Consider the following 25,484-nt stretch of genomic DNA (forward strand, 5'->3'; position numbering starts at 1 on the left):
ACTACATAACCCTCTAATGGAAATTTGGTTTTTTTGAGTTATGCGTCATTCAGTTTCACTTTCTTTAAGAAAGAACATCTTAGTTGTGAATATGAAAGAGTAACTTATCCAGACAATGTGCTCTAACACAGTTTACTCAAAATGAAGAATGTTTTTTAAAAATACAGTCAAACACTAGCAAACCTTGTGTTAAAAATAACTAGGTTTCAGATTTGCATTAGATTTGGATATGCTAGTTTTCTTTAGGACACACAGAAGCCATTCAAAACAAAAATGCAAGGAGACTACTGAAATCTGTTAAACTCTGCAAAGACTTTTAGTCTTTAACATGATTTCTGACCTGTCTGATCCAGTAGAGTTTTTAAGCTACCTGGTCTCTGGGACCCTGTATTTCAAAAAACTTCCTCATTTAAACAAGCTTTTCTTAAACAAAAACAAAAAAAACCCACCTCTTTTCCTAGCCACTCAGATGAGAAATTTAAACAAAGATGAGGAAGGCTGACCTCTAGCTGTGCGGATTTACTTTGTTTGATCAAAGGGAAGAGACAGCTGAGACTAGGTTCTATGAAATGTGCATGTGCAGATTTCTAGTCATGAAGACATAGTCATTTTTCAGATTATAGTAGTAATTCTAAAGAACCAAAATTTATTGTGTGTGTGTCTGTGTCAAGGAGGGCAAAAATGGGAAACATCCCTTATTGTTTCACAGTGATTTTAAAAAGGCCAAACATTTTTGTTTGCAGCATATCCCCTTGGGGATTTTAAACTTAATGTTTAACCAGATCCAAAGTAGAGTCTACCTGGAACCAGGAAAAATCAAAAGAGGGAAGAGTGACTCTGGTACGCAACTGTATAGCAAGAGCTTGTGAATGCTGCTATTCTTCTGTTCTTTGTTCATTTAAAGCCAGCATAGATCCAAAGTGAGAACTCACTCAAGTGCTTTGCAAGCAGAAGAATAGTCTGGTTCAAGGGAGACTTTTCAGGAGCCTTTTCAAAAGGGCTTTCTGTAGAGGATGTCCAAAATCAGACACTCAGACAATAAGCTGAATTTTCATAGGAGGATGTGGATGCTGCTGCTCTTTGAAAAATACTCACAGTAGTAGATACCCAAGTTGTCTATCAGCTCATGCTTAGTTGGGTTCCCAGACACTGGGCTTTTCACCACCTCACTGGTATATGATGTTATGTTCTCAAGTAGGGTGACCAGACAGCAAATGCGAAAAATCGGGACGGGGTGGGGGGGTAATAGGAGCCTATGTAAGAAAAACACCCCAACATCGGGACTGTCCTTATAAAATTGGGACATCTGGTCACCCTATTCTCAAGGTACTAGTGTTCTCCCCCATGTACCACTGTCTCCCTGTGGCACAAGCTCACCCAATACTCCTAGAGGATGTCTGCACAATGCTACAAGTCTCTCCAGCATCAGAATGGATAGAAAAGTGTCAGGGCAGTGTGTGTGTTTAAATGACATTAAGGCTATGTCTACACTATGAGCCAAGGGTTTGATCTCCCCTGCTTGTGTACACATGCTTGTGCTCATCTAGTAGCTACTGTAGCATGGCCAGTGGCAGCAGAGGCACAGCTTAGCTGTGCTGAGCACAAACACTCTGAAACCAGTGGGCATGTACTCGGCACAGCTAAACTATGTCTCCACTGCTACTGTCTGTGCTACTGTGGCTACGCTGCTATTTATACTCATGCTGGTTCGATGAGAGCTAGGGCGAGTACGTATACATGAGCAAGACAATCACACGCAAGCTCATAGTGTAGACATGGCATAAACGATTTCACCCATTTGCTGGGCTGGAACATGACTGAAACTGAACATGAAGCAGATAAGGGGGGCATTTCTGCACAGCGAGGCCAACATTTTCAAAAGTTTGGCAGGATCAGCGTCACTTAGGAGGCTGAGAGTTGGATTCCCATAAGACTTACAAACTGGCACTTGACCACACTCAAGTTGCCCCAGCACATACTGTTTGATGGGATTTTCAAAATTATTCATGCATTTTACATACGATAGCGAAGCCTGGACACCCCAATGTGATGTGCATTTTTAAAAAGCAGGCTATTTTCAGACACTGCCAAACAGATGATGTCAGAAATAATGAGGAGGAGCAGTACCTGGAACAGCCCATGAGCAACCTTGGGATTTCCTGAAAATACTGTTTGGGCATCCATTTCTCAGACCACACCTCCACCCTGCCTCCAATGCTCAAGCCATTGGGTTCTCAGACTTGGGCATGACCAATACCAGCTTTGAAAATTCCCTGGACTGCCACAAAGCCACTTCCCACACTTCTGAAAAATTCAAATTCTTCCAGCTCACAGACCTAGAAATAAACTAGAGGAAAAATTAGGAAATATGGAAGCGAACAGACAAAAGTCTTCATCTATAGATTATTAGATCTGTCTTTCCTTGGGTCCTCTTGAGAACAAACTGGGGACTTACAAAGTCTTTAAAATTCTGTTGCAAAAAGTGATGTGCTACATTCATCCCTGGTGTATTTTGACTGGATTCAGTGGAGTTACACCTAACAATGAATCAAGCTCAACTTCAGGAGAAAGGCTACATAAGTTATTGTAAACCTGGTTTTGTATATTATCTGATCTCTCTCTCAAACTGCAAAACTCCTGCAGTTTGCAGCTCTGGTGAAACAGTGTCTTTTGTTCCAATAAACTTTTTTTTTCTTTTTTTCTTAAAGAAAAACATAGCAGGAGCCTGTTCACCAAGGTCTGAATCTCTAGCAAACAGCTTGCTGCACCTCAACACGCTGGACACGCAACATCAGGCACACATTGTATGAAGACAGATAAAGCATTATTTGCTTCAGTTGTGGGAACTTTCGTTGCACTTTCCATTGCGAGCAGATAGTAATTCTCACCACTTGCAGAATCATTTCCAACCCACAGCTTTTTACTATTTTGAAGATAATACTACTTTACTCTATGATCACTTATTTTGATCCCCAAGTACTATGGAAATTTAGTAGTTAACCCAAGCTTGGTATTACTTTATTTTTCTTAGACTCTTCACTTCTTTGGGGAGCTCAAATTTCAAATATGGGCACCAAGGTGGATGCCCAAATATCACATCTGGATGCTCAATACTGCATTTAAGGTATGCAAATAACTATTTACATGTGAGGTGAAGCACAGTTTTACACATTTAAATGCAGGATTTGGATTTCATGTCTGGGGACCCACATTTGAAAATTGGGCCCACGTTGTTGAGTGGAAGTGTTTTTCAGTAGCAAATGCAGTTGCATTTATCTGCTTGTGAAAGAGTCTCCCCTAGAATGCTGAGGACACATTAATACGCAATAAAATGTGTTGGCTTGGCAGAATTCAATTTTAATTTTATTATTTTGACAGATAATACTGGTTTGTCTTTTTAAAAAATTTAAAAGTGATTTGCATCAATTTTACTCTTTCACAGTTGTACAAAATTATGAGTTTTAAGCATTTTTTCTGATTTTTATCTTTTTCACAGCTGTGTGTCTGAAAATAATTATTTAATGATAGTAGATGGTGAGATTCAAAAAGTTAAAACTTTATAACTGTTCAGACAAAAATGTCAGCATCACATGTCAAAATATACAAAGTAAACATCAAACTCTAAATTCTCAAGCAGCGTTTTTCTTACTTTTCCTATCTGTAAATTCCTATCGATGGAAATAAATATATATATTTGTCTGTGTATGGTGAAATTGACATTTACTGACCAAAACTCTAATCCTTCCAAGCCAAAACATATATCACAATGAAATCACAATTGATCAATAAATAAGTTTTCAAAGTGGTGCCTAAGAATCCAACAGCAGTAATGTCAATTGGAACCACAAATACAGTTAAATTCCAGTTTGTTAATAAATATTTACCCTTAAAGTTAAAACATCATCATCATCATTTACAAGTCTTGTAAAAACCAACAGCTTTCAAGTACTGTTCCATTGCAAGGCAACATGTCATGCAAACTTTCTCATTAATTCAGAGTGGGAATCCTCCTACCCACCCATAATACCACACCCACAAACCAAGGACCAGGTCCTCTGATAGCATAAATCAGCATAATCTCACTGATTTAAGCATACAATTTGTACAAAATTCTCCAGATAAAAGCTATGTAAAACTAGAAGCAAGATTGAATACGTATCTCTAACTCAGAGGTAAAACATTACAAAGATGGTTTAATTATTGCAAACCCAAGCTTTACACACCCAAGCAATTCAGAGTTAAGGTTAAAGCTAAAAGGAACACAAACAAGTTAAGGTATGGAAATGCACAATTAAGGCACTCGAACTTTAATTCTGTTTGCCACCTTCCTCCTCCCCTCTACCACTTTCTTTGGCACTGCAACATTCTCCTATCCCCATGTTCCACAATGCAGACACTGATTCGCCGCTTTCCTTCTCTCCTGTCTCCTGTATTCCTCTGTAGTTCTGGTGCAACAGGTGCTTTTTAAAAAGAAATGTTTAGGATTAATGGTTACTTTTTGCTTTCGGTTATGAAGACTGACAGAAAAAAGCTTTTTCAATGAGCGCTCACAAATATTCTACAGAGAATTCCATAAAGAATTATCTTTACTCCCATTGAGAGCAATAGGAGACAGAAGCAGTCTGAAAGAGGGCAATTCTTAATGAAATTCTTGCAACAAATGAACATTAATCCTAATTCCCCTCTTCATCCCCCACTCACCCCTCTGAAATGTAGCTGATGCACAAGAGTTTAGTATACCGATCTGTATTGCTAGTCATGTTGCTTAATGCACTGCTGGAAGGTGCTCAGATACTAGTGATGAGAGCGGTATAAGAACCTACATACAGTAGAGATTAGGTTTGGGCGAGGGTTCAGAATCTGGGTTTGAAGTCAAACTGAGACTAATGACTCAAGTGTCACATCTCTAAAGTCTCATTAACTATTTAAACATTATTTGAGACCCAAATTGTGGAAATATCTTGCAAGAAATACTGATCTTATGATATCTATACTGTTTTTGGCCCACATCCAAATCAGATATAAAAAACAAGACCACCTGGTTTCAGGCATGTTCAGATCAGGGTTTTGAATCCAAGCCCTCCTAAGTTTACCTAGGGACATAGTGGATTTTTCATCACTTGAACTCTGGATAGCTTTCTAATAGATGTATGCTCTAGTTCAAATAGAATGTATGGGTTTGATGCAGAAATTCTAGATGAGGTTCTATGGCTTGTGTTTTGCAGGAGGCCAGACTAAATGATCCCAATGGTCTGTCCTGACCTGAGAGGAAAATCTATTTTTTTCTATTAAATTAAATCTATTAAATGAAAGATTTTATCAGGAATTCAGATCTGAAGTCTCAATCGCAACCTCTTATTATGCTATGAAAAATAAGTTATTTAATCTAAATAATAAAGAAAAAACCATTTTAAACAGTAAGTTCATTTTTAATGTGATTTTTGTGGATATTTTTGTTCCAATTTGGCATTAATGATCTTTATTTAATAATCAGTTTATATATATATGAAGCAGGATTTTCATTTTTGGCAAGTCTGGTCCCAGTCTGCATTCCGAAGGCCCCCAGTCTTGCACCGAACTATGCCCCTTCTGAAAACTGATTCCATTTCTCCAGTTCTACTCATCATAATACTTACTGTATACTGATCAGGAAGACCAGCTTGTTCCTGAAATGCCAGCTCTTCAGTAAATATCAGCTTATCTCTGTGACACAAAGGCAATCTCAAACACTCCCCTGGCAAAGTCCACATTGCTCACGTATTCTGTATACTGCCATAGGTGTCAACATACTACAGGGTCAGAAAGCGAATGTAGTACATGCACACACACGTATATATGCATTGTGTACATATTATACACCCACACAGGTGTGCACACAACACTCAAATTAAAACACAAAAATAAAAAGTACTAGGGTAACTGAGTTAAAGGAAGACCATTGTTTTGTTTAAATGGAATCTTGAGCATACTGAATGACAAGCAGGAGTGGGAACGTGTAGCAAAGTAGTTTCTTGAGCTGTCTCTGAATGAGCTGAATATGTACCAATATGCAGTGTTCATGCTGCGAGTAGTGATGGGCACTTTCCCCCCTATAAACTCAAACCTGTGGTGAGACTCAAAGAAGTTTAAGCAGGTTGGTTTGTTTGATATGTCTGCTTCAGCCAGGAATTTAATCTCACAACAAATGCCTTTCAGATTTCCAGCCCAAGCTGTGCAGATTCAAGAGAATTTGGATGAATCAGAGAAGGATTTCCAGGTGGTTATAGCTTAATAATGGGAGTCAAGATACCTGGATTGTTTTCACAGCTCTTCCAGCCTCTTGCTGTGTAACCTTGGGCAAATAATTACCTCTCTCTTTAAAATGGGGATAACACCTATGTATCTAATAGGATGCTGGTGATTAATATTTGTCAAGTCTTTTGAGATCCTCAGGTGGATGGTATTATAGCAGTGCAATGTATTGTTTTACCCTCCTAATGATTGATGGATCATTCAGATGGATGGGTGTCCAGCACACTATCTAAACCTTCCTGTCCTAGAGCATCTTGCAGAAGAACTCTTTGATTTTTTTCCACAACCACCATCAGCCTCATTGTTAATTGCTTGACTGAAAGAGGAGAATTGGTGGAGCTGCCAGGAAGATTTTTATCCCTTACTGGCATTCAACTATGAAAAGCATGTTGAAAACTGCACTGCGAACGAGGATGACTTGTGATTAAAGCTGGTCAAAAAAAGAGGAGGTGTGGGGAAATGTTCCAAACATGTCAGTCACTGTTCTGCATGTCTCAAAAAGGGACAATTTTTCATTTATTCAAAACTTTTCATGAGAATTGCTGAAAATGTTTACTTTCAATATGTGTGTGTGTTCTTTCCTTCTCCCTTTCTCATCACTGAAAAAGGGAGGGGGAAAGAAAAAACTGAGGAGACCCAATTTTTTGTTTTTCCAATTTGTTGAAAAAAAATGAAATCTTTTTTAAAATTTAACTTTTTTTATGAAACGATTCTACTTTTTATAAAAGGCTGTTTTTGACAAAATAATATTCAGTTGTAAAATGTCGACCAGCTTCGCTCTTTTGTGTAAAATGCACACTGTGTGGTTTCATCAGCAGGGAGGCATTACATTTACAGAAGACATTGATGATGGTTTTGCAAGATCTTGACACTGTAGGCTGATAACACTACTGTTGCACTCTCTCCACTGGAAATCATGTACAATCTAATTAACTGAGACCTGGAACCATCCAAGGGCAAAACTGAAAAATGATTCAGAGAAGCTACAGATCATTTCAATTTCTTAGCTAATGACTGATCCTGAATATAAAAAGCATAGGTTGGGCATAGAAGAGAAGATGAAATGATGGAACACAATTCTCAGTGCCTTCCATCTCCTCTAGCATTCAGAATTGAAGATGCCCATGACTGTGTTTGGGAAGGAGGTTTCATCACAGATTATTGCGTCAAAATAGTGGGAAGTTTTGGCAGTAAAATCATGAAAGACAAGACAGTGGGATTTGAAACTGTCAGTTTTTAAAAGATCTGCACTCCTGCCCAAGTAGCTCAACACCAATTGAGTCTGTTTGCTGCATAGTCAGAATGGTTTGGTTAAAACGTTGTAACAGGCCCAGTGCTGAAGGGGATAGTAAGTAGGTAAAAATGTACCATTATCTAAGAGCAGATACAAAAGAGTGATAATCCTAACTAGTTAACTAGGGCTGGAGTCTCAATTAGCATGTCTGTGTTTTACTTACAGAATTGAAAGTGTTACATTTTGGCAACATATGCATCATTTCTGTGGATTAAACAGGTGGACAAAGTGAATCACATAGTATGTGTATTCTGCATGTCATTTAATAAAACATTAATGTGCTTTTTTCCCTCCTACGAACGGAAATTTATTTTTTTTGGTCCAGTTGCGAAAAAGTAACAACCCTGGTATATCCCATTCCTCTAGGCTACCACAGGCTACAGGAACAAGCACCCCTAGGACAGGTTACAAAGGCTGCAATGAACGTTGTGTATTGTTCAAAAGCTGTATGGCTTCACCACAGACCATCCAGTTGCATCTGCCAAATTGAATATATAATAATGTTCAGTATTCGTACAGATATTTAACTCTTCAACTAAATAGAATGAAAATGTTTAAAAATAAAAACCTGTGAAAATCCTTATTTTAAAAGTAAGCTTCCTTTTCCCTTTCATTGCCAAAGCCACTGTGGATCTCACTTAGCAGCCAGAAACAAGCAGTAATGGTAGCCATACAACCTAGCATTCTGACCTTGAATTATCTCTTGAATTCCACAGGGCTAGACCTGGTTAGTACTTGGACAGAACCTGGTTTTCCTTAAAAGCATCCCATGGGAAGAGATGTTAGCACTTCAATAGGAATCACTCTTCCCTCTGAATATCAAACCAGTGCTTATGTGTGGTGTTAGAAAGTATTGTGATGCTGGAAGTGTCATCTTCCAATTGGAGCAGTGGGGGCAAAAAATCTAACTGTCTTCAAGACTGAGCTTAATAAGTTTATGGAGAAGATGGTATGACAGGACTACCTATAATGGCATGTGGCCCATCGGCGACTTCCAGTAGCAAAAATCTCCAACAGCCAGAGATGGGCCACTAGAGGTGGAGGGCTCTGGGTTACTACAGAGAATTCTCTCTTCGATATCTGCCTGGTGGGTCTTGCTCACATGCTCGGGGTCTAACTGATCGCCATATTTGGGGTCAGGAGGAATTTTCCCCCAGGTCTGATTGGCAGAGACCCTGGGGCTTTTTTGCCTTCCTCTGCAGCATGGGGCACAGGTCACTTGCAGGTTTAAACTAGTGTAAATGGTGGATTCTTTGCAACTTGAACTCTTTAAACCATGATTGGAGGACTTCAGTAACTCAGCCAGAGGTCAGGGGTCTATTACAGAAGTGGGTAGGTTCTTGGTCTGCAATGTACAGGAGGTGAGACTAGATGATCGTGTTGGTCCCTTCTGACCTTAAAGTCTGAGTCTATCTTTTGAGTGAGATGTAAAAAAGAGGCACTAATTACTTATTACAAGATTCTATGGCACTTTTCCAAAAAGAGTGGGAGTATTTCTGACCAGAGCCCAACTCTAATTATATGCTGTCCACCTACTCCTAGTTCCAGTTGAAGAATTTATTTCTTAACTTGCCTTCATAAAATTTATCTATATCCCGAAATGGTTGTGTTTTAGTGGAAGACATACATAAGTCAAATTACTTCAGATGATATTTTATGGTGCCTTTCATTCAAAAAATATCAGACTGCCATGACAAAGACACGGAGAACTCCCATCACAAGGGACTTAAACTATATCAGTGGTTCCCAAACTTTTCAGGGTTGCACACCTCCTTCCCCCCGCCCCTTACTCCTGGTCACACACCCCTCAGCCAAGGCCAGGAGCGGGGAATGTGGATGGGGTAAGGGAGCCGAGGCTGGGGGCAGGTCTGGGGCTGGGAGCGAGGCTGGGAATGGGGCCAGGAGCAGATCTGCAGATGGTCTGCAGTTGGGGACCGGGGCTGCGGCCAGGGCCGGGACTGTGGCTGGGGGCGGAGCAGCACAGGGAGCACAATGGGCTGACTTGGGCCCTGCTGCACCCTCCCCCAAAATGTCCTTCCATGCCCTTCTAGGGGGGTGCCCCCTTCAGTTTGGGGACCACTGCTATACATCACAGACAAGTTTTCACTGACACTAAATTTCTCCCAAGCTAGTCTGGATGAGTGACCGGATCCACTGATCTGTCTGTAGGAGATACTACAGAAAATAGCTGGATTAAAAAAAAAAATCCTCACCTGCAATTAAGCAAACCATTCACAATGGTAAAAGGTGAATTTCAGACCTGGTTTGGCGTCACGCCTAATCCAGATAATACATTTCTCAAAAGCTACTAACCAATTTCTTAAATGCTCTACTTTCGTGTTTAAAATGAAAAGATGTCCCTCCCTTCCTCCCTCCACCCTGATCAGATTACTGCTGTACAAATAGGATTATAGTATTACACAAACAGAATTAACAATATCAACAAAACTGCAGTTATTAATGGGTAACCAGGCACGTTGTTATTCTTGTATTAACTCTTGTTAGCACTAGCCTGCAAATGAAAAACACAAAACACAGTGATGCAAACATCTTCAGAAGCTATCAGACTGAAAATGGCATTAAAGCCTGCTCATTTGGGGTATGATCCTATACTGACCCTGCACCACTAGTCACTTAACTCTTTACCACTGACTTCAATGGACACAGAATCAGGGCCCTTATTCTTTGTCCGAAATGAGATTACGGAGATTTCTTTATTCAAATCCAGACTGTGGATTCTCATTTCTCAGGCCTGCACACTGGATTCTTCTAGCATGAGTTGTTGGGTATGAAAAAGGTTAAGTGAAAGAAATAAGGGTAACTGAGAGAAAATACTGCTATACGAACTGGAAGGTTCTTAGACTAATCTGTCATACTGAAAAAGGAATGTTTTCTAGCTAGCCCTGCTGGAGAGTCTGTAAAAAGGAAGCAAGTTGGTTATCGAATGGGGGGAATAAACTAATTAAAAATGTAATACCTTTAATAACTGGGTGTTGGAACCTTCAAAACGGTGACATTTCCCTCCCAAAATGATACCTACCTCTCTCAAACTTCCCACTACTGTTGCTTCATAAACTTAGTGTAATGACTTATTCTGGTTTACTTACCATGGTATTTAACCACCTACATGACACATGCAGTACCAATTAGAAACATTTCTTGGAATTGTTTCTTCAGCTGGCTCTCTTGACAGAACTGTCGCCCCAGTCTACTTGTTCCAGCAGAGGTCACAACTACACCTATACCAAGTCAGTTCACTACACTAAAGTATAAGAGGTTTCACAAGGGAGGGTAGCTTTGGAGAGTGCAATTCTACTTTAAGCAGGTCTGTAAAAAATCTCTTACTCAACAGCTCTGCTCCCTGTGTGCACTCAGTCAATCTGATTACTACAGTGACTAAAACATGTTAAAACAGGTATGAACTAGAATCCTTCCCCTCCTGTGCATCAGAAGAATTGCTTACCAGGTCTCCATTAGGGTCAGTAATTTATACCTGTGCAAAGCAATGTGACTGCATGGATATAATAAAAAAACCTCATTTGGCCTCAAGAATCTTTATGATTGGTGATGATGCCTAAGAAGGAAAGAACCCATCTTGACTCTCAGATCCCAGGCTTAGTTTGATGTACTGGCAGTTTGAAAACAACACCAGGTTTTTGCTTGTTGACTAAGTACCCGAGACACAGAATCACTGAGTGAAAATAGACCTGGAGCTCCAAAATGCTATTTTTACAGCCACTTTTACTTATAGAACCCCACTTCTAGAGTGCTGGAACAGCAAAGAGAAACAAGTATGAATATGGCAATAAGTAGGTCTTCACTCTTTGTGGTCTTTGATTAAAATTTGTAGCCATATATGAGCACAGAAGTATTTATCGCTGTCACTCTGGCCAAAACACAAATAATGTGCAATGGGCTGTTGGTGACTGTGGTTACCACGAACTTAAAATCGAGACATCAGATAAGGCTTTATCTATAGCTAGAATCAGAGCAAATTAAGAAGAGCAATATTAAAATGAAATCCAAATGATAATTTCAAGTTTTAAATTAACATCAATAGCATAGCAGGGGCTTGGGGTCAGGGGCGGCTCTATGTATTTTGCTGCCCCAAGCATGGCAGTCAGGCGGCTTTCAGCAGCATGCCTGCGGGAGGTCCGCTGGTAATGCAGATTCGGCAGCGAGCCTGCGGGAGGTCTGCCGGTCCTGCGCCTTCGGCATACCCGCTGCCAAATTACCGCCAAAACTGCGGGACTGGAGGACCTCCCACAGGCATGCCGCCAAAGGCAGCCTGACTGCTGCCCTCACAGTGACCGGCAGGCCACCCCCCGGAGCTTGCCGCCCCAGGCACATGCTTGCTGCGCCGGTGCCTGAAGCCACCCCTGCTTCAGGTAGAGAGAAATAGCCAAATATTTTAGACCTCTCATTGCCACTTTGGGGGTAGGAAGAGTGGATGCACTCAATATTTTATTCATAACTTGTGGTCACCTCTCTTCCCAGTTGCAAGTGCAACTGTACTTCCAAAAAGGAGTGATACAAGGTTGATTATGTGTCTTTGAAACAGTGTAAATAAAATCCATTTGTAAAATTAGTTTGAAAAATTACACTTGTGCTTCTGGAAGCACAATTCATCTTACTTTAGTTTTTAATAAAAACAAGACAATCAAAAGCCAGAAGAAGTTGATTATTATGGTGTTACTGTAATAGAATTAATAAATGTTTTAATAATCACATCCGTACTTACACACCACATCATTATCAGCCTCCTCGACACATCGTGATTGATGTTCCAGTAGGTGAATGGAAGGAATGTGATGTAAAAAATCTCTTCACCCAAGGCAGATGAAAACTTGAACAGGTAGTAGTAGAAATAATTCTTCACAACATACTTCTGTGCACAATCCTGAAAGTGAAATGTTTTTAGCATGTTTCAGTGAACTTATTGAATTAAGTTGTTAGCAGTGCAATTTAAATTAGGGCTACAAACCAGTTTGCAATTCAGACACTAATTTGTTGCAGTGAGACTCAAGAACTGTACGTTCAGTTTTTCATATAAAAGTGAATTTTATAACTAACTGATACATAGATGAAATGTGTATCCCATCTTCCCCTGTATATCATAGATTATGACAAATCTATGATATTCAGGAAGACAGACACACACATGCACACACAAAGGTTCAGACCTGGACTAGTCTCTGTTTTTGGAGGGTCAGATGTGGAACCCTCCTGGCTCTAAATTTAGGGAGCTTACGCAGTTTTAGATAAAAGGAAGAACTATTGCTCTTGACAAAAGCATGTGATGAGACAAAGCAAAACCCCAAAATCAAATAGAATAGTAAATAAAGCAACTTGTGTTTTTGAGATTTGCCTCACTGGCTAGGGAGACTGGATTACCAGTTGCCTTTATACATCCTGAAATTTGCCCTAGGATAGCAAGTGGCATGTCACTTGCTTAATCCCTCCTTAAAAAAAATTTTTTTTTTACTTTAAACCTCCATTTTCCCCCAACTCTCTTATCCAGAGGGCCACAAACTCTGCCTCTATCTCAATGTGGGGATTAAGCAACTGTAGAAACAGCATCTCCTGTCCACCATATGAAGTGCTGCTGAGTCACTGCAGTGGGACAAGATGACTGACATAACCTTTTAAAAACTCAATAAATGCTTCATGACAGAGGTAATTTATACGCTAAATTGCTTAAATTTAACTTGATTCAACTTTTAAAAGGGCTGCATGAGCAGATTGCAAAATGAGGTGGGTATCTGTGAATCAAGGATAAGAAGTAGTTCTCCTATTGTTATGTGCTTTAATGCTTCCAATTTTTCATCCCTCTCCTACTTTTTGTATGTCAATACGCAACATGATTCTACAGAACAAAACCTTCCAGAGCACCCACCTCTTATAAACATCTTTAATGTTTGTTTATTGCAGTAGTGCCTAAGGACCAACCATGAATGGGCCCCATTGTGCTAGGCGCTGTACGAACATGGAGTTGCAGATGGTCTCTGCTCTGAAGAGCTTACAATCTAACTCGACCAGAGAAAGGCAGGGTGGGGGAAGGGATAAAACAGACAAGCAGAGTGAACAATGTGATGCCAAGTGTCCTATTAGTTCCACCATGGTGAGGGCAGGGGGGAAGAGATCAGCTAAATGGAAAGAAAAGTGATGGGAGAGGGGGAGATGCTGAAGGGAAGGGAGCTGAGGGGGTGGCAGCGGAGAAGAGGGGCAGGTGGGGAGTGAAGCTGAGGTGAAGAGACTTTGAGGGGACAGAGGGGAGAGTTGGAGTAAACAGCCAATCAGTGCAGGGCAGAGAATGCCCAGTCAAAACTGAAGTGCTCTGAATGTCCAAAGGTTCCTGCTTTGGCTGCTTGTGAAGCTGCTCCTACCTGCTGGAGTCTCTGCCTAGCTCCTCTCCTAAGGCCACGTGGTGAGGGAGGAGGGGAGAAAGGGGTAAGCCCCACCTGACTGCTAGTTTCCCCAGAATGGGGGGTCTCCACTGCACAGTTCTGGGTCCGGAGAGTGCTGGCTGAGGTGTGGCTGCTCAAGACGATCTACTGCCCTAGGCAAAATGTCAGTGTGCCACTCCCCTCCCATAGGCCTAGGGCAGCAGAAATTGGTCCAACCAGCTCTCCATCATGACAGTGGGGCAGCTGGGCCAGATTTGAGTAAGTGGCATTGTGACCTGACACACTGGGTCACACCACCATTCAAACTGGGTCTGGGTGCCCCTCTGTCATAACAGAGAAAACCTATAATAAACAGCTTACATGTAGGTCTAACTTATCAGGCCATCACCCGTCTTCCACATGGAGACCCTGATTGGACTTATAGTACTACAGGCTCTGTCACAGGGCCTGTCACTTGGTCACAATCTTATGTCAGTTCTTGCATTAAGTGTAAGTGACCTCCCTCCTTAGGTCAGGGCAGTCGCTTTACACAGTTTCTAGTCCTTTGTCTGCTTGACTCCTTGACCCAGGTCACACCAGTATATGATATTCTCCCTAAACATAAAACTTCCACAGGTGTATTACCTGCATTTTTTCCATAGTAGGGATTTGCATTAATTATTCCTTGTTGTCTTTAGCTCCTACAGAAGCGCTGTTTAGCTTTAGCTCACCCACTGACAATACAATCACTGACAAGCCCATAAAGATACACATAACTTTTATACATTTGATACAGTAGTCTTTAAATATAACATCTGTCACATCTCTCCACATAATTGCTGAATATCTCATATCCCCAAAGCATTACATATGTCACACATAGCATCCAAAGCCCCTGACATTTGTCACCAAAACTAGCTTCCAGAAAACAAACTGAGGACTAAATTGATGATCTATCAGTGGATCTGAAATAGTCACGCTATTCTCACTGCATGACGATACAATCCACTGGAAGGGAGAGGTCCACTAGGGGAAGCTCCTGATACTTCCTCAAACTCAGTCCATGATGTTTCTCACCCCTAACTCTGTGGGAAACTGACAAACTTGCCACACTGCAAAACTCTGGAAATAAGACAGTGGACAGTGTAGTCTGGAGACTTAGGACTTGTAAAGGAGAGAATTAGCATAAAAAACAGATGGATGCACAGATTCATTTGAGCAGAATAATGGTCAAGTGTCAGGTGATGTTTGTTTTAAAAAGTTACATGAGGGAAATGCACAGACTGAGCAGGCAAAGATGTGCAGAGCTGGGTTAAAAATCTCGTTCCTGACTGGAGTGAAATTAGATTTCAGAAGGGAGATAGTATCTGTGTGCCTTTTATCTATGAAGATTGAGTCAAGTCACTACACATTGCGTAAATGGAGTTGGGCAAGGGAGTAGACGCTATATCTGTGCAGCTGAACTCAGCTTATGTTAAAGGATTGATCAATTATGTCTGAGCAGCCATCACCCACCTATACAAAGTAGGCTTAAACATCTGTGTGGTTGTGAAATGGTATGAGGATCAGTTTTCTGATGGTGGCAAAAGCTAAATAATTTTTCAATAGTCGAATTAGTTGGGAGGTTTCTAATTAAATGATTTTTCATCAGAAAATGCTTATTTGTTGAAACCAAAGATTTTGCAGAAACATACTAGTTTCGATGAGACTTTCATTGGGAAAGGTTTCTCAGATACAGGGAGGGAGAAAAACAAAGACCGACCCCAGAATAGTCAATAGCCCAGTGGTTAGAGCACTCACTTGAGGTGAGGCCTTTTGGCTTTTCTGGGGTAGGTCTCTCTCAATCTCTCCTGTTTGGAACTGTTCCACTTTCTATTCATTTACTGAATCTGGGTCTCCCGTATCCCACATAAGTGTCCTAATCACTGGGCTAGTCAACCTCTCTTTGGCTCAATGAATAATTATTTACACAAAGTGGAACAGCTCCAACCTCTAATCCAGGGGTCTCAAACATGCGGCCTGTGAGGTTATTTTCTGAGGCCCACGAGCTCCTCGCACCCCCTCCCTCAGTGTTTACCTAGAATGGCTCCAGCCTGATGTGCACCGGGGGCAGGGCAGGCACCCTGCTTGCCTGCCCTGACCCCACGCTGCTCCGGGAAGCGGACAGAACCTGGGGGAGGAGAGGCACAGGGGTGTGTGTTGATGTTGCTTCAGGGCAACCGCCCCCAATGGGAGATGCTGGGGGCAGTGCCTGAGGCAACAGCAACACACACACCCCTGTGTCCCTTCTCCCCCATGTTCCAGCCGCTTCCCGGAGCGGCGTGGGGGCAGGACAGGCAGGCAGGGAGCCTGCCCTGCCCCCGGTGTGCACCGGGCCAGAGCCCGACCCCCCGAACTCCTCCTGCAGGTGAACCCCCTGCCCTGAGCCCCCTGCCGCACCCTGCACCCCGACCCCCTGCCACACCCCTCTTGCACCCTGACCACCTGCCCTGAGCCCCCTGCCGCACCCTGTACCCAACCCCCTGCCGCACCCCCCACTCCTCCTGCACCCCAATCCCCTGCCCTGACCCCCTGCCACACCCCTCACCCCTCCTGCACCCCACACCCCAACTCCCTGCCCTGAGCCCCTGCCACACCCCTCCTGCCCCTCCTGGTGGAGTTGGGGTGGGGCATTTCAGGGAAGGGGTTGGAATGGGGGCAGGGAAGGGGTGGGAAGAGGTGGGGCAGGGACGAGGCCTCATGGAAGGGGTGGAGTGGGAGTGGGGCGTCAGTAATGCGGCCCTTGGGCCAATGTACTAGTCCTCATGTGGCCCTCGTGGTCATTTGAGTTTGAGACCCCTGCTCTAATCTGTCAGCCACCCAAGCACTCTCCTCGTGGCTATGCCAGCCCCTACTTTGCCTTGAAGGTTAATAATAGGTGCACCTCAGTCCCCAAGTCCCTTTGAAGCATACTTCTGTAGTATTCTGTTTCTTAGCTACTGAATACTCACAGAATTACCAGGTCAACTGTTGTCAAGGGAACCATGTACACACCAGCTTGAATGATCCAATTCAGGGTCAGCTCCTTGTATAGTACCACAGCACTGAGTTATATTTGTAAGTTCATTATCAAAGATTAAGATTTAAGACATAGTGAGTAAGGATAATGGAAACAGAAGGGTTACATATAAAGTAAAATCATAGTATGATTCTTAGAGACTAAGCTTTACTTTAAGAGGGGAATCATTTGTCTAAAGAAGCTTATCTCATCCCAAATGTCTTTTGCAGCATTTGCAATCAAGGCTGGTTGGGATCCCATTTTCATGAATGTACATGCGCTGTCCATTTACTTCCTTGGTGCAGGATTAAGGGGTATCTCCTTGCCCTCTACTTTTATTACCAGAGTTCACTGTCTGTCCTCAGAGACAGCAGAACCCATCACTCATTTTTTTCTGTTGATTTCATATCCTCCTGTTGACTTTGTTTGCAAATGACTCCCCACTGTATAACTTTACAAAGCTTACTTTACATTCGACAGAGAGATCTACCTCTTACTTCCTATCTGGAAGAAACCTGTTTTTCTCTGTGGTCGGTAAGATACTTTAAAGAATATTTTTAGTACATATACACAACTCAAATATCCATACATATATCACACAACGATTATGAGGATCAGTATGACAAGAATTTTTTAGAGACCTCACATGACCTTCTTTGGTGAACTAGAAAGTACATGCCAGACTCAGGAGATACCTGTAACCACTATGCTCCTACTCTGTGTGAGAGGTTCTTGGCACACAGATGGTTTGTGGAAGATGATGTTTGTGGACAGTAAGTAGTTTAGGTTACAAGCCTATACCATGGCCATAGCTAAGACCCCACAGATTAAACAACTAGAAACTAGGGAGCAGTTCAAAATTCAATTCTGGCAAAGATGCACCTTCTCGATAGTGTTTAGGCTGAGATTTTTAAAGCTCCTACAGAATCCGGACATCCAATTCCCATTAATTTTAAAAAGGAATTAGGTGGCAAAAACCCTTAATCGGCTTTGAAAATATCAGTCTGTGACTGAATGCACCCCTATATTCACACCCTACCCTCTATTGTTATAGTCTTTGTATAAAATAGGCCTTATGAGGTATTTTTTGAAAACTAATTAACTCAATGGTCAATAATATCATGATGAAATGTGTGTAGCAATGTTATATGTAAAGTTATTAATTCTCTCAGAATGATGTTGGTGGCACATGTTCAAACCCACATAACCCCCAAGAGGCAGAACTGGTCAAGCAGGCATTAAACAAGAGAGTGTGTGTTTACCTCAATTTAAATAAAGTTGCAAACAGAGTCCTTGGACAGTGAGAGGGGGATAACAGGAAACAAGGAAAATCTGCATTTCAGCAAACAGAGGTAAGAAGAAACACCATGCATCCTCTTTCACTACCATGAACCATGTTGCCTTCTTTTCTGTTTAAATAAACTTTGCTTTGAGGGGTAATCTTCAGGAAAATGCATCTCAAAGGGGGACTGGACTAGAAAAATGAGAGGGAAAACCATGCCAAGTTCTCTCTCCCTATCCATAGCTCTCGCTTCTCCCAAGAAGACATAAGAAACAGCCATTAGACTTTGGGAGCAATCCTAGCCTGAGAGTTTGGTCAGCAAAGTTTCTAGAAACATGGTTACTTGAACCATGTCAAGATTGTTAAGTTTAGAAAGACTTTAATCTTTATTTTCCTTGTAACCATTTCTGACTTTAATGCCTCATTACTTTTACTCACTTGAAATCTATCTCTCTGTAAATAAATGAACTTGTTTTATTCTTTCATTAAAACTAATCCAGTGTTGTGACTTGTTCGGATAACTTCATTTAAGGTAGCAGACTGTTGTATATTGACCTCCTTAAAGGGCAAGGAACCTAACATAACTGGACTGTCCAGGAGAGGGTTGGACAGTGCAAAGCACACCATTTTGCAGGGAAATCTAGGACTGGGAGTGTGCTGGGGGGGGGTCACTTGCAAGTAGTAACCAAAGCTGATGGAAGCCAGAGTGTGGCTGGTGTTTACTGACAGGCTGCTGGAGTCAGAGCTTCTGGACCAGGGCTATGACTACACGCAGACACTCAGGGTGTGACCTGCATGCAGGCTGGGAATTACAAAGCAGTGGGAGGCACCTCAGGTTGCAGGGCAAGTGGTGAATCAGGCCCTCACTGGTGTGGATTGCACCCTGGAGTGTCATGCAGCTGTATTTCTTTTAGTAATTATCTGAGGATGATAGTAGTAAGACACCTCAAGGAGCCACATCCATTCACCTAGCTAGCCAAAGAAAAGATAATTTATTTCAATTCACTTTAGACAGACAAGAGACAGAAAAGAAGAAGTCAGTGTTCTTGAAACACGAATTTGATTGGCTTATTCCCCCACACATTAGTATTAGAGATCATATATTAGTAACAGACATCTCTAAGAGTAAACTTAGCAGTTCTGCGGCACTGAGTGAATTAAGAAAGAATCATACTAAATATCTTGAGTCTAGTATGCCAGTTAGAACACAACATGGACTAATTAGCAACTATGGTGCTTTGTGTCTAATATCATTAAACCATATTTGGACATACTCATGCTTATCCCAAAAGAATGCTCACTCCTTAGTGTGCTAATTTTCAAATTAAGCAACAATCTTTGTGTTAGGAATTATGTGCTCATGTGTCTTAAATCAAAAATGAATGGCACACTCCCAAAGTCATTCTATTCTTAAGAAATCAGATAAAGACTATTGTAATTAGAAGTTATTTAAAAACAGAACTGGCCCCAAAATGGACACAGTTCTGTGAAAACTGTTGGTTTTATGGACTTTTCAGGATTTGAAATGGACTCATCTGGGGATTTTTTTCCCCATTATTATTTCCTCATCCCCAGTAGAATCTGCTTGAGGTATTTATTATGTCATTATCTTTCTCACTCTCACACACACTTTCTGACTAACACACTTTAAGATAGAGTAGCATAGGGTATCGGAACTTGTTACTCTGGAGGTTTATTCATCTATTGCACTGTTTGTTACTTTCCTTTATTTAGATAAACATTTTAAGAAAAAAGTGTGTGTGATAGTTCTGGTATCCACACCTGTTTGCTTCCTAGGGAAATGGTAGCTTACAGTAACATGGTCTGTCAGGAGTAGTAATAGACTTGAACAAGTTTTGAGCTTTATCAGCAATTTATCACTTCATTAATACTTTACCAGTACTTCTCTGGTGGCCCCAGAAGTTTCAGCATAGGTTAAGCTTTTTAAAAAAAATAGTTTCTAACCCTTATGGTTATGAAATACTATGAGCATGGGAGGCCCTAAGCAACATTAGATCAGTCCCTTTAAGAGGTGGAACCTTCTCACATTCAGTTCCACAGGGTGCTAACTATGGTAACATTTACTATTTCTTGACAATCATTTCAGAATAAAGCTGGGATCATGGCAAAAGCTTTGGTAGAGCACAGTCCCCTTTCTACCTCCAGCACAGGATTTCTGTGGGAGTTAATCACATTTTAAGATAGTTGAAGCACTTGAATCACTACTTTATGCAGAAAGTTATTGCAATTAATTTCTGTGAACATTTGACATTCTCTCATGTTTATAGCAGTTTATCCCTCCAACCTCTTATCAGGAATAGCTCATTTAAATAATTTGTGAGTCTCCTGAGATAGTCTAAAAATTGTTTGTACTTAACCTACTGAAGTAATTTGATGTCTTTAATATTCTATGAGGTATGTTTAATAATTTAGGCCACCGACCGCTTGCTTCAGGGAGGGAGAGGCAGCCAACTAAGTTACAATCAGTTTTGCACAAAGACCATGCACAAGAGTGTAGTGGAAATGGGAATTTTAAGAACATTTTTGGAAAGGGTTTGTGTATAATACCCCAGGACACTTACAAACACAGAAGACACATAGTTCCATCCAAAACACATCAACCAGAAGACAAAACTGCACATTCATAAGATGCAGTGTTACCTGAATATGTAGCTCTGGTTAAGTTAACCACATTCTAAGAATATTTAAATAGGAACCAATTAACCACTTGAGTCCTTCCTAATTCACTGGCAGGCAGGAGTGGGGAAAATGTACATCTATTTCTAGCTGCAATGCAACACCAGGTAGCTACACTGATATGCTGATGTTCCAGTGGAACATCTTACCCTTTAGTATAAGGTTACTAAATTCTGCCGCTAGCCAGAAACCGTGGCAGAAACCTGCAGGGAAAGGATAGTGACAAAACAAATTCCAGCAGAGCCACATTCAAACCATTATTATAGGCTATCAGGACACACTTTTGTGTGCAAAATGGTAAAATATATCAGTAGTCTATAATTAGAGATCAAATATTATTTTCATCCCTGTTTGTTCAATATTTTCTCCCTAAATTAAAGGATTATAAATGAAATGAAGGCAGCTATTGGTAATGACAATTTGATAGTTTTCCCCCTTCAAAATAAAAAGGTCTTTACATGGGAGCGAGGAGAAAATCTCTGCTATCCATGACTGTAAACCATCTGAAATGTATTATAGATGTAGTTTATTAAGGTATATCATGATTTGGGAAATCTATGTACAACTTATGAATTCCTGTTGAGGATTCTGAACTCTGCATATATAACTTTATCAGTCTATAAACTCCATTTTGAATAATGAGCTTGTCTGCCTTCTCTCTTGTCTTCTAAATTCCATGTTAGACTGAAATTTCAAGGGGTAGTGACACAGGACTAACAATGAGGGTTGCTAAACCTTGATGATCCTCTATTCACGTAGAAGCCTCCTTGGACAAAGAGTTGGCTACCACCCAGAAAAACCAGTCAGCCCAGGTGTGCTGATAACTAAGCAACAAATTGCCTGATGGGGACTGACCACTTGAAAAGGCTGATCAGCAGGTCACCTGGCAAAGGGACTGGAGTTTATAAGAGGAGAAAGGGATCTCCCACTAGCCATTTTAGAAAGAGAGGGAGAACAGACAAGAAGCAGAAAGCTGGCTTACAGGAGTGAGTGGAGAGTCCATGTTCCAAAGGGGAAGCTATATGCAGGAGGAAAGGGTGAGAGGAAAGATGCTGGACTCTTTAAAATACTCTGACTTGAGCCCCAAAAATGCTCAAGGGTGGTGAGGAAATTGAGACAAAAGCATACAGGTGTTTTGTCTAGATCTGTATATTTATTGTGCTAATTGTGATAGGGCCTTTACAAAGCCTGTGTGTTATGTGCTTCAACTATCACATATCTCTGGAAAGGTAACTGGTAAACCCCAAACCTTGGAGCACTAGGGAAGGGTATACTTATGCTACTGGAGAGGCTGGGGAATCCAGCACTAGTCTCAGGGCCTAGGCAACAGAACTGTGGGTCTCAGCTCTGTGAAAGGGTGCTAGATGGAGGATCTGTCCCCTAAGTGTGTGCCTAGAAACCCAACATCACAGGCAGTTCCTGGACTCTGCTCAGTCTCAGGACGCCTAAAAGTGCATGGGTCCAATGTGGAAGGACCCAAACAGGGCAGACTAATGAGCGACCACCAGGCAAAGATTTACCAAGGATGTGACAAGATGTAATGTAGCTACCTAACTAAAATACTTCTGATCTAGGTGTCAGGGATATGTGTAATTATATACGAGGGGGTGGGGGGGAAATAGAGCATAGTGCAAACTCATCTGGAAATCAAACTAACAAACATTTTTACTTGTAAATTAAGTAAGTCTGATTCAGACTCATTGATGCCTTTGTGACTAAGACTCCTTTTTCAGCCTAGAATAGAGCTTTATGTTCCACCTGACTGAGATTCGATCAGTATAAATGAAGTGCACATACCCATCATTCAGGGTTAAGCACGTGGTTCAGAAAAAAATCAGGGTTGTGCTGTAGGCTCTCACACCTTGTGGTCTGGCCAACCCTGTACAGCTGTGACTCTACTGCCACATACATTGTTTTGGGTCTAGATATGCCCAAGATGTCAAAGCATTGTTCTATTTGCAACAATTTAAAAGTTCTTTTCAAACTAAAAATTCAACTGTTACCAGAATGTTTAGGACTTAAGAGCTAGACATTTTAAGACAAATGTAAAAAATCAGTTTCTCCTTTGCTTACGGGCCAATGCTAAAGTTTTGTGTGCCAGTGATAGCTTAGCCTGGGGAGGAGAAACACTGACTGTTGAACACTGAATGCAGCTCGTAATGCTGTTTTATGCAATTGACTTCAAATTCTTAGGCAGTATAAAGATCCCCATTTGCTACACTTGCTATGAGATGTGTTATCAAATGCTGAGCGAATAACTGATTTCTCAGTTCAGAGCCAGAGTGCCCCCAACCCCCCCAAAATCAGTTCAGTTAAACCAAATATATATTTTTCTCCCTAATATGAAAACAAATAGTTGGGGGTTGAATGAAACATTTTACTCAACCCAAAAAGAAAATTCAGATTTTCATTTAATTTTGGGTATTTAACTAAATTTTTAAACTGATCATTTTAGCAAGTTAAAACTATTTTGACTTTAAAAAATCATTTTTCAGCCATATCTATTTGACAAATTCCTTTGGTGCTCAAGAAAAATGTATTTTTCAGAAAATTTATTATTCCCACCTCCCACCTCAAATCATTCGGTTCTAATTGTCAACAGTTATAGCAGAAATGCACTACCCTGAACTTAGCTCTTGGCAGATAAATACCTTTCAGAATTCATCCTGGCTTCTATGCATGTTAATTGAAAGGATTTTTGGTAGGGGGTAGAGAATGTTAAATTTACAAAGGTTTTTTCTTTTTTTAAACAGTGAGTTGAGGAGGGAAGATATGTGTGGAAATATATAAAAAGGCCTGTCTGAAATCCTGGAAACATGTATGATAAGAATATAGTTTAGGTGACCTAGCTGGAGTCTGCCAAGTACTTTGGATGATTACAATTTAGGATGGCTGGTCTGAAGGTCGTCAACATTGAAGGACAACTTATTCTTTACATGGAAGCCTTAGGGAGACACTGCTAGGAATTTGTGCAAAGGATTTTCAGATGCTTAGTTAACATTTGTCACAGGACTTTATTCTTTGACTAGCAATAACATTAACTTAAATTCAGTTTGAATCTAGCTTATAGTAAACCATTGCTTTGTGCTTACTACGAGAGGGCTGCTGCCATTTATCAACTTCATCCTATTGTACAGCAGTTTGGAGGCAGAAATCAATTCTATCCTCTCACCTACAATATGAGACTCAGGTCACTGTGATGACCATGAAAGAGTAATGAGATGACCCTGGGTAGGTCATCTGCAGCTGGGATCAAACCTCAGACCTCTGGATTTAAAAAAGAGACTCTATTGCTAGAGCTAAGAAAACCAGGACTTTGAGCTCAAAAGCATAAATTATTATGTAGATTACAAAACAATTTGCTGTTTAACATTGAGATCAAATATCGAATGCCAAGATAGATGCTGGACAGCTGAAAATCTTACTATAGGCAGAGCTGGTATCATAACTATAGTTATGTTTACCTATCAGTTCCCATGATAAGACCCCATTACGGTTACTTATACATATTCCAGACTTTAACTATTCAGGCTGAAGTTTCCCATGCTGGGTGTCTGCCTCAGGCTGAATGTTTTTGGAAAGTTTTCTGCTAAAATGGTTCAGCCATTTCAGAGAATGAGACTAGAGAAAGTGTTATGCCCAGGTGAAATTCTTACACAACCATTTCTTTGGACAGGGTCTAGAAACTCCATGCACTGGAACAAGAACTCAAAATGTGGTGATGGGGAGGGTGTCAGGGATGTATCTTTTCATGTCCCATGAAAATCTGCCCAAATTTGGCCAAGTTAGAAGCCCTTGAAAGAACTCCATTCATACATGGGCAATAAAGGCTTGTTAGAGAGTTTGGCAACTAATTTTTTTAAAAGAGATTCTATCTGCTTAAAAGTGTGGGTTGAGCAAACTTTCCCTGAAATTGATCTTCCTACCTACCACAGGGTGCTGTGGTGCTAGCCACAGCAACTGAGAGCAGGCAGATTAGGGTGACCAGATGTCCCAATTTTATAGGGACAGTCCCGATATTTGGGGCTTTTTCTTATATAGGTGCCTATCACCCTCCATCTCTGTCCCGATTTTTCACACTTGCTCTTTGGTCACCCTAAGGCAGACTCTCCTGTACTTTGTGCTGCCGGGTGAGGGTGGAGAGGAGGACATGGAAGAGGGGAGAGGAGACAAGGAGTGTGAGGGTGGCTAGGAGACAGGAAAAGGGAAAAACAGAAGCACAAATACTAACTCTTAGAGCATACTCCCTAACAAAACCTGGAACTTCACCCAATGTCCGGAGTCTCTACATTCCTCTGCTGTGTCAGCAAATAACCATGAAACACCCGGCAGGGCCGCCCAGAGGATACAGGGGGCCTGGGGTCTTTGGCGGCGGGGGGCCCCTGCTTCGGTGGTAATTTGGCGGCGGGGGGTCCTTCTGACCCGGAGCGGAAGGACCCCCCCGCCACCGAAGACCCGGAGCAGAAGGACCCCCCGCCACCGAAGACCCGGAACGGA

At 41.4% G+C, this 25,484-nt stretch overlaps 2 protein-coding genes across 4 annotated transcripts in view; one reads left to right on the forward strand and one right to left on the reverse strand.

The window, feature by feature from the left end:
- Positions 1-25,484, reverse strand: part of SGPP2 (sphingosine-1-phosphate phosphatase 2) — a 71,493-nt gene that overhangs the window by 30,971 nt on the left and 15,038 nt on the right. The window contains exons 1-2 of one of the 3 annotated variants that reach the window (XM_039489296.1): positions 16,895-16,954; positions 12,327-12,485 (exon numbers count right to left, since the gene is read on the reverse strand). In XM_039489296.1, coding sequence (XP_039345230.1) covers positions 12,327-12,485; positions 16,895-16,921 — 186 coding nt within the window. In that variant the 5' untranslated portion in view covers positions 16,922-16,954. Of the gene's footprint in view, positions 1-12,326; positions 12,486-14,616; positions 14,806-16,894; positions 16,955-25,484 lie in introns of those variants that run through there. The other 2 variants (XM_039489295.1, XM_039489294.1) reach the window with 2 other exon arrangements.
- The window catches only part of PAX3 (paired box 3), a 201,474-nt gene continuing 193,006 nt past the window's right edge, over positions 17,017-25,484 (forward strand). The window contains exons 1-2 of the mRNA XM_039489291.1: positions 17,017-17,067; positions 17,489-17,542. The gene's annotated coding sequence lies outside the window, so the exon portion shown is untranslated. The remainder of the gene's footprint in view (positions 17,068-17,488; positions 17,543-25,484) is intronic.

Source organism: Mauremys reevesii, linkage group 9 (assembly GCF_016161935.1).
Source record: "Mauremys reevesii isolate NIE-2019 linkage group 9, ASM1616193v1, whole genome shotgun sequence".
NCBI lineage: Eukaryota > Metazoa > Chordata > Testudines > Geoemydidae > Mauremys > Mauremys reevesii.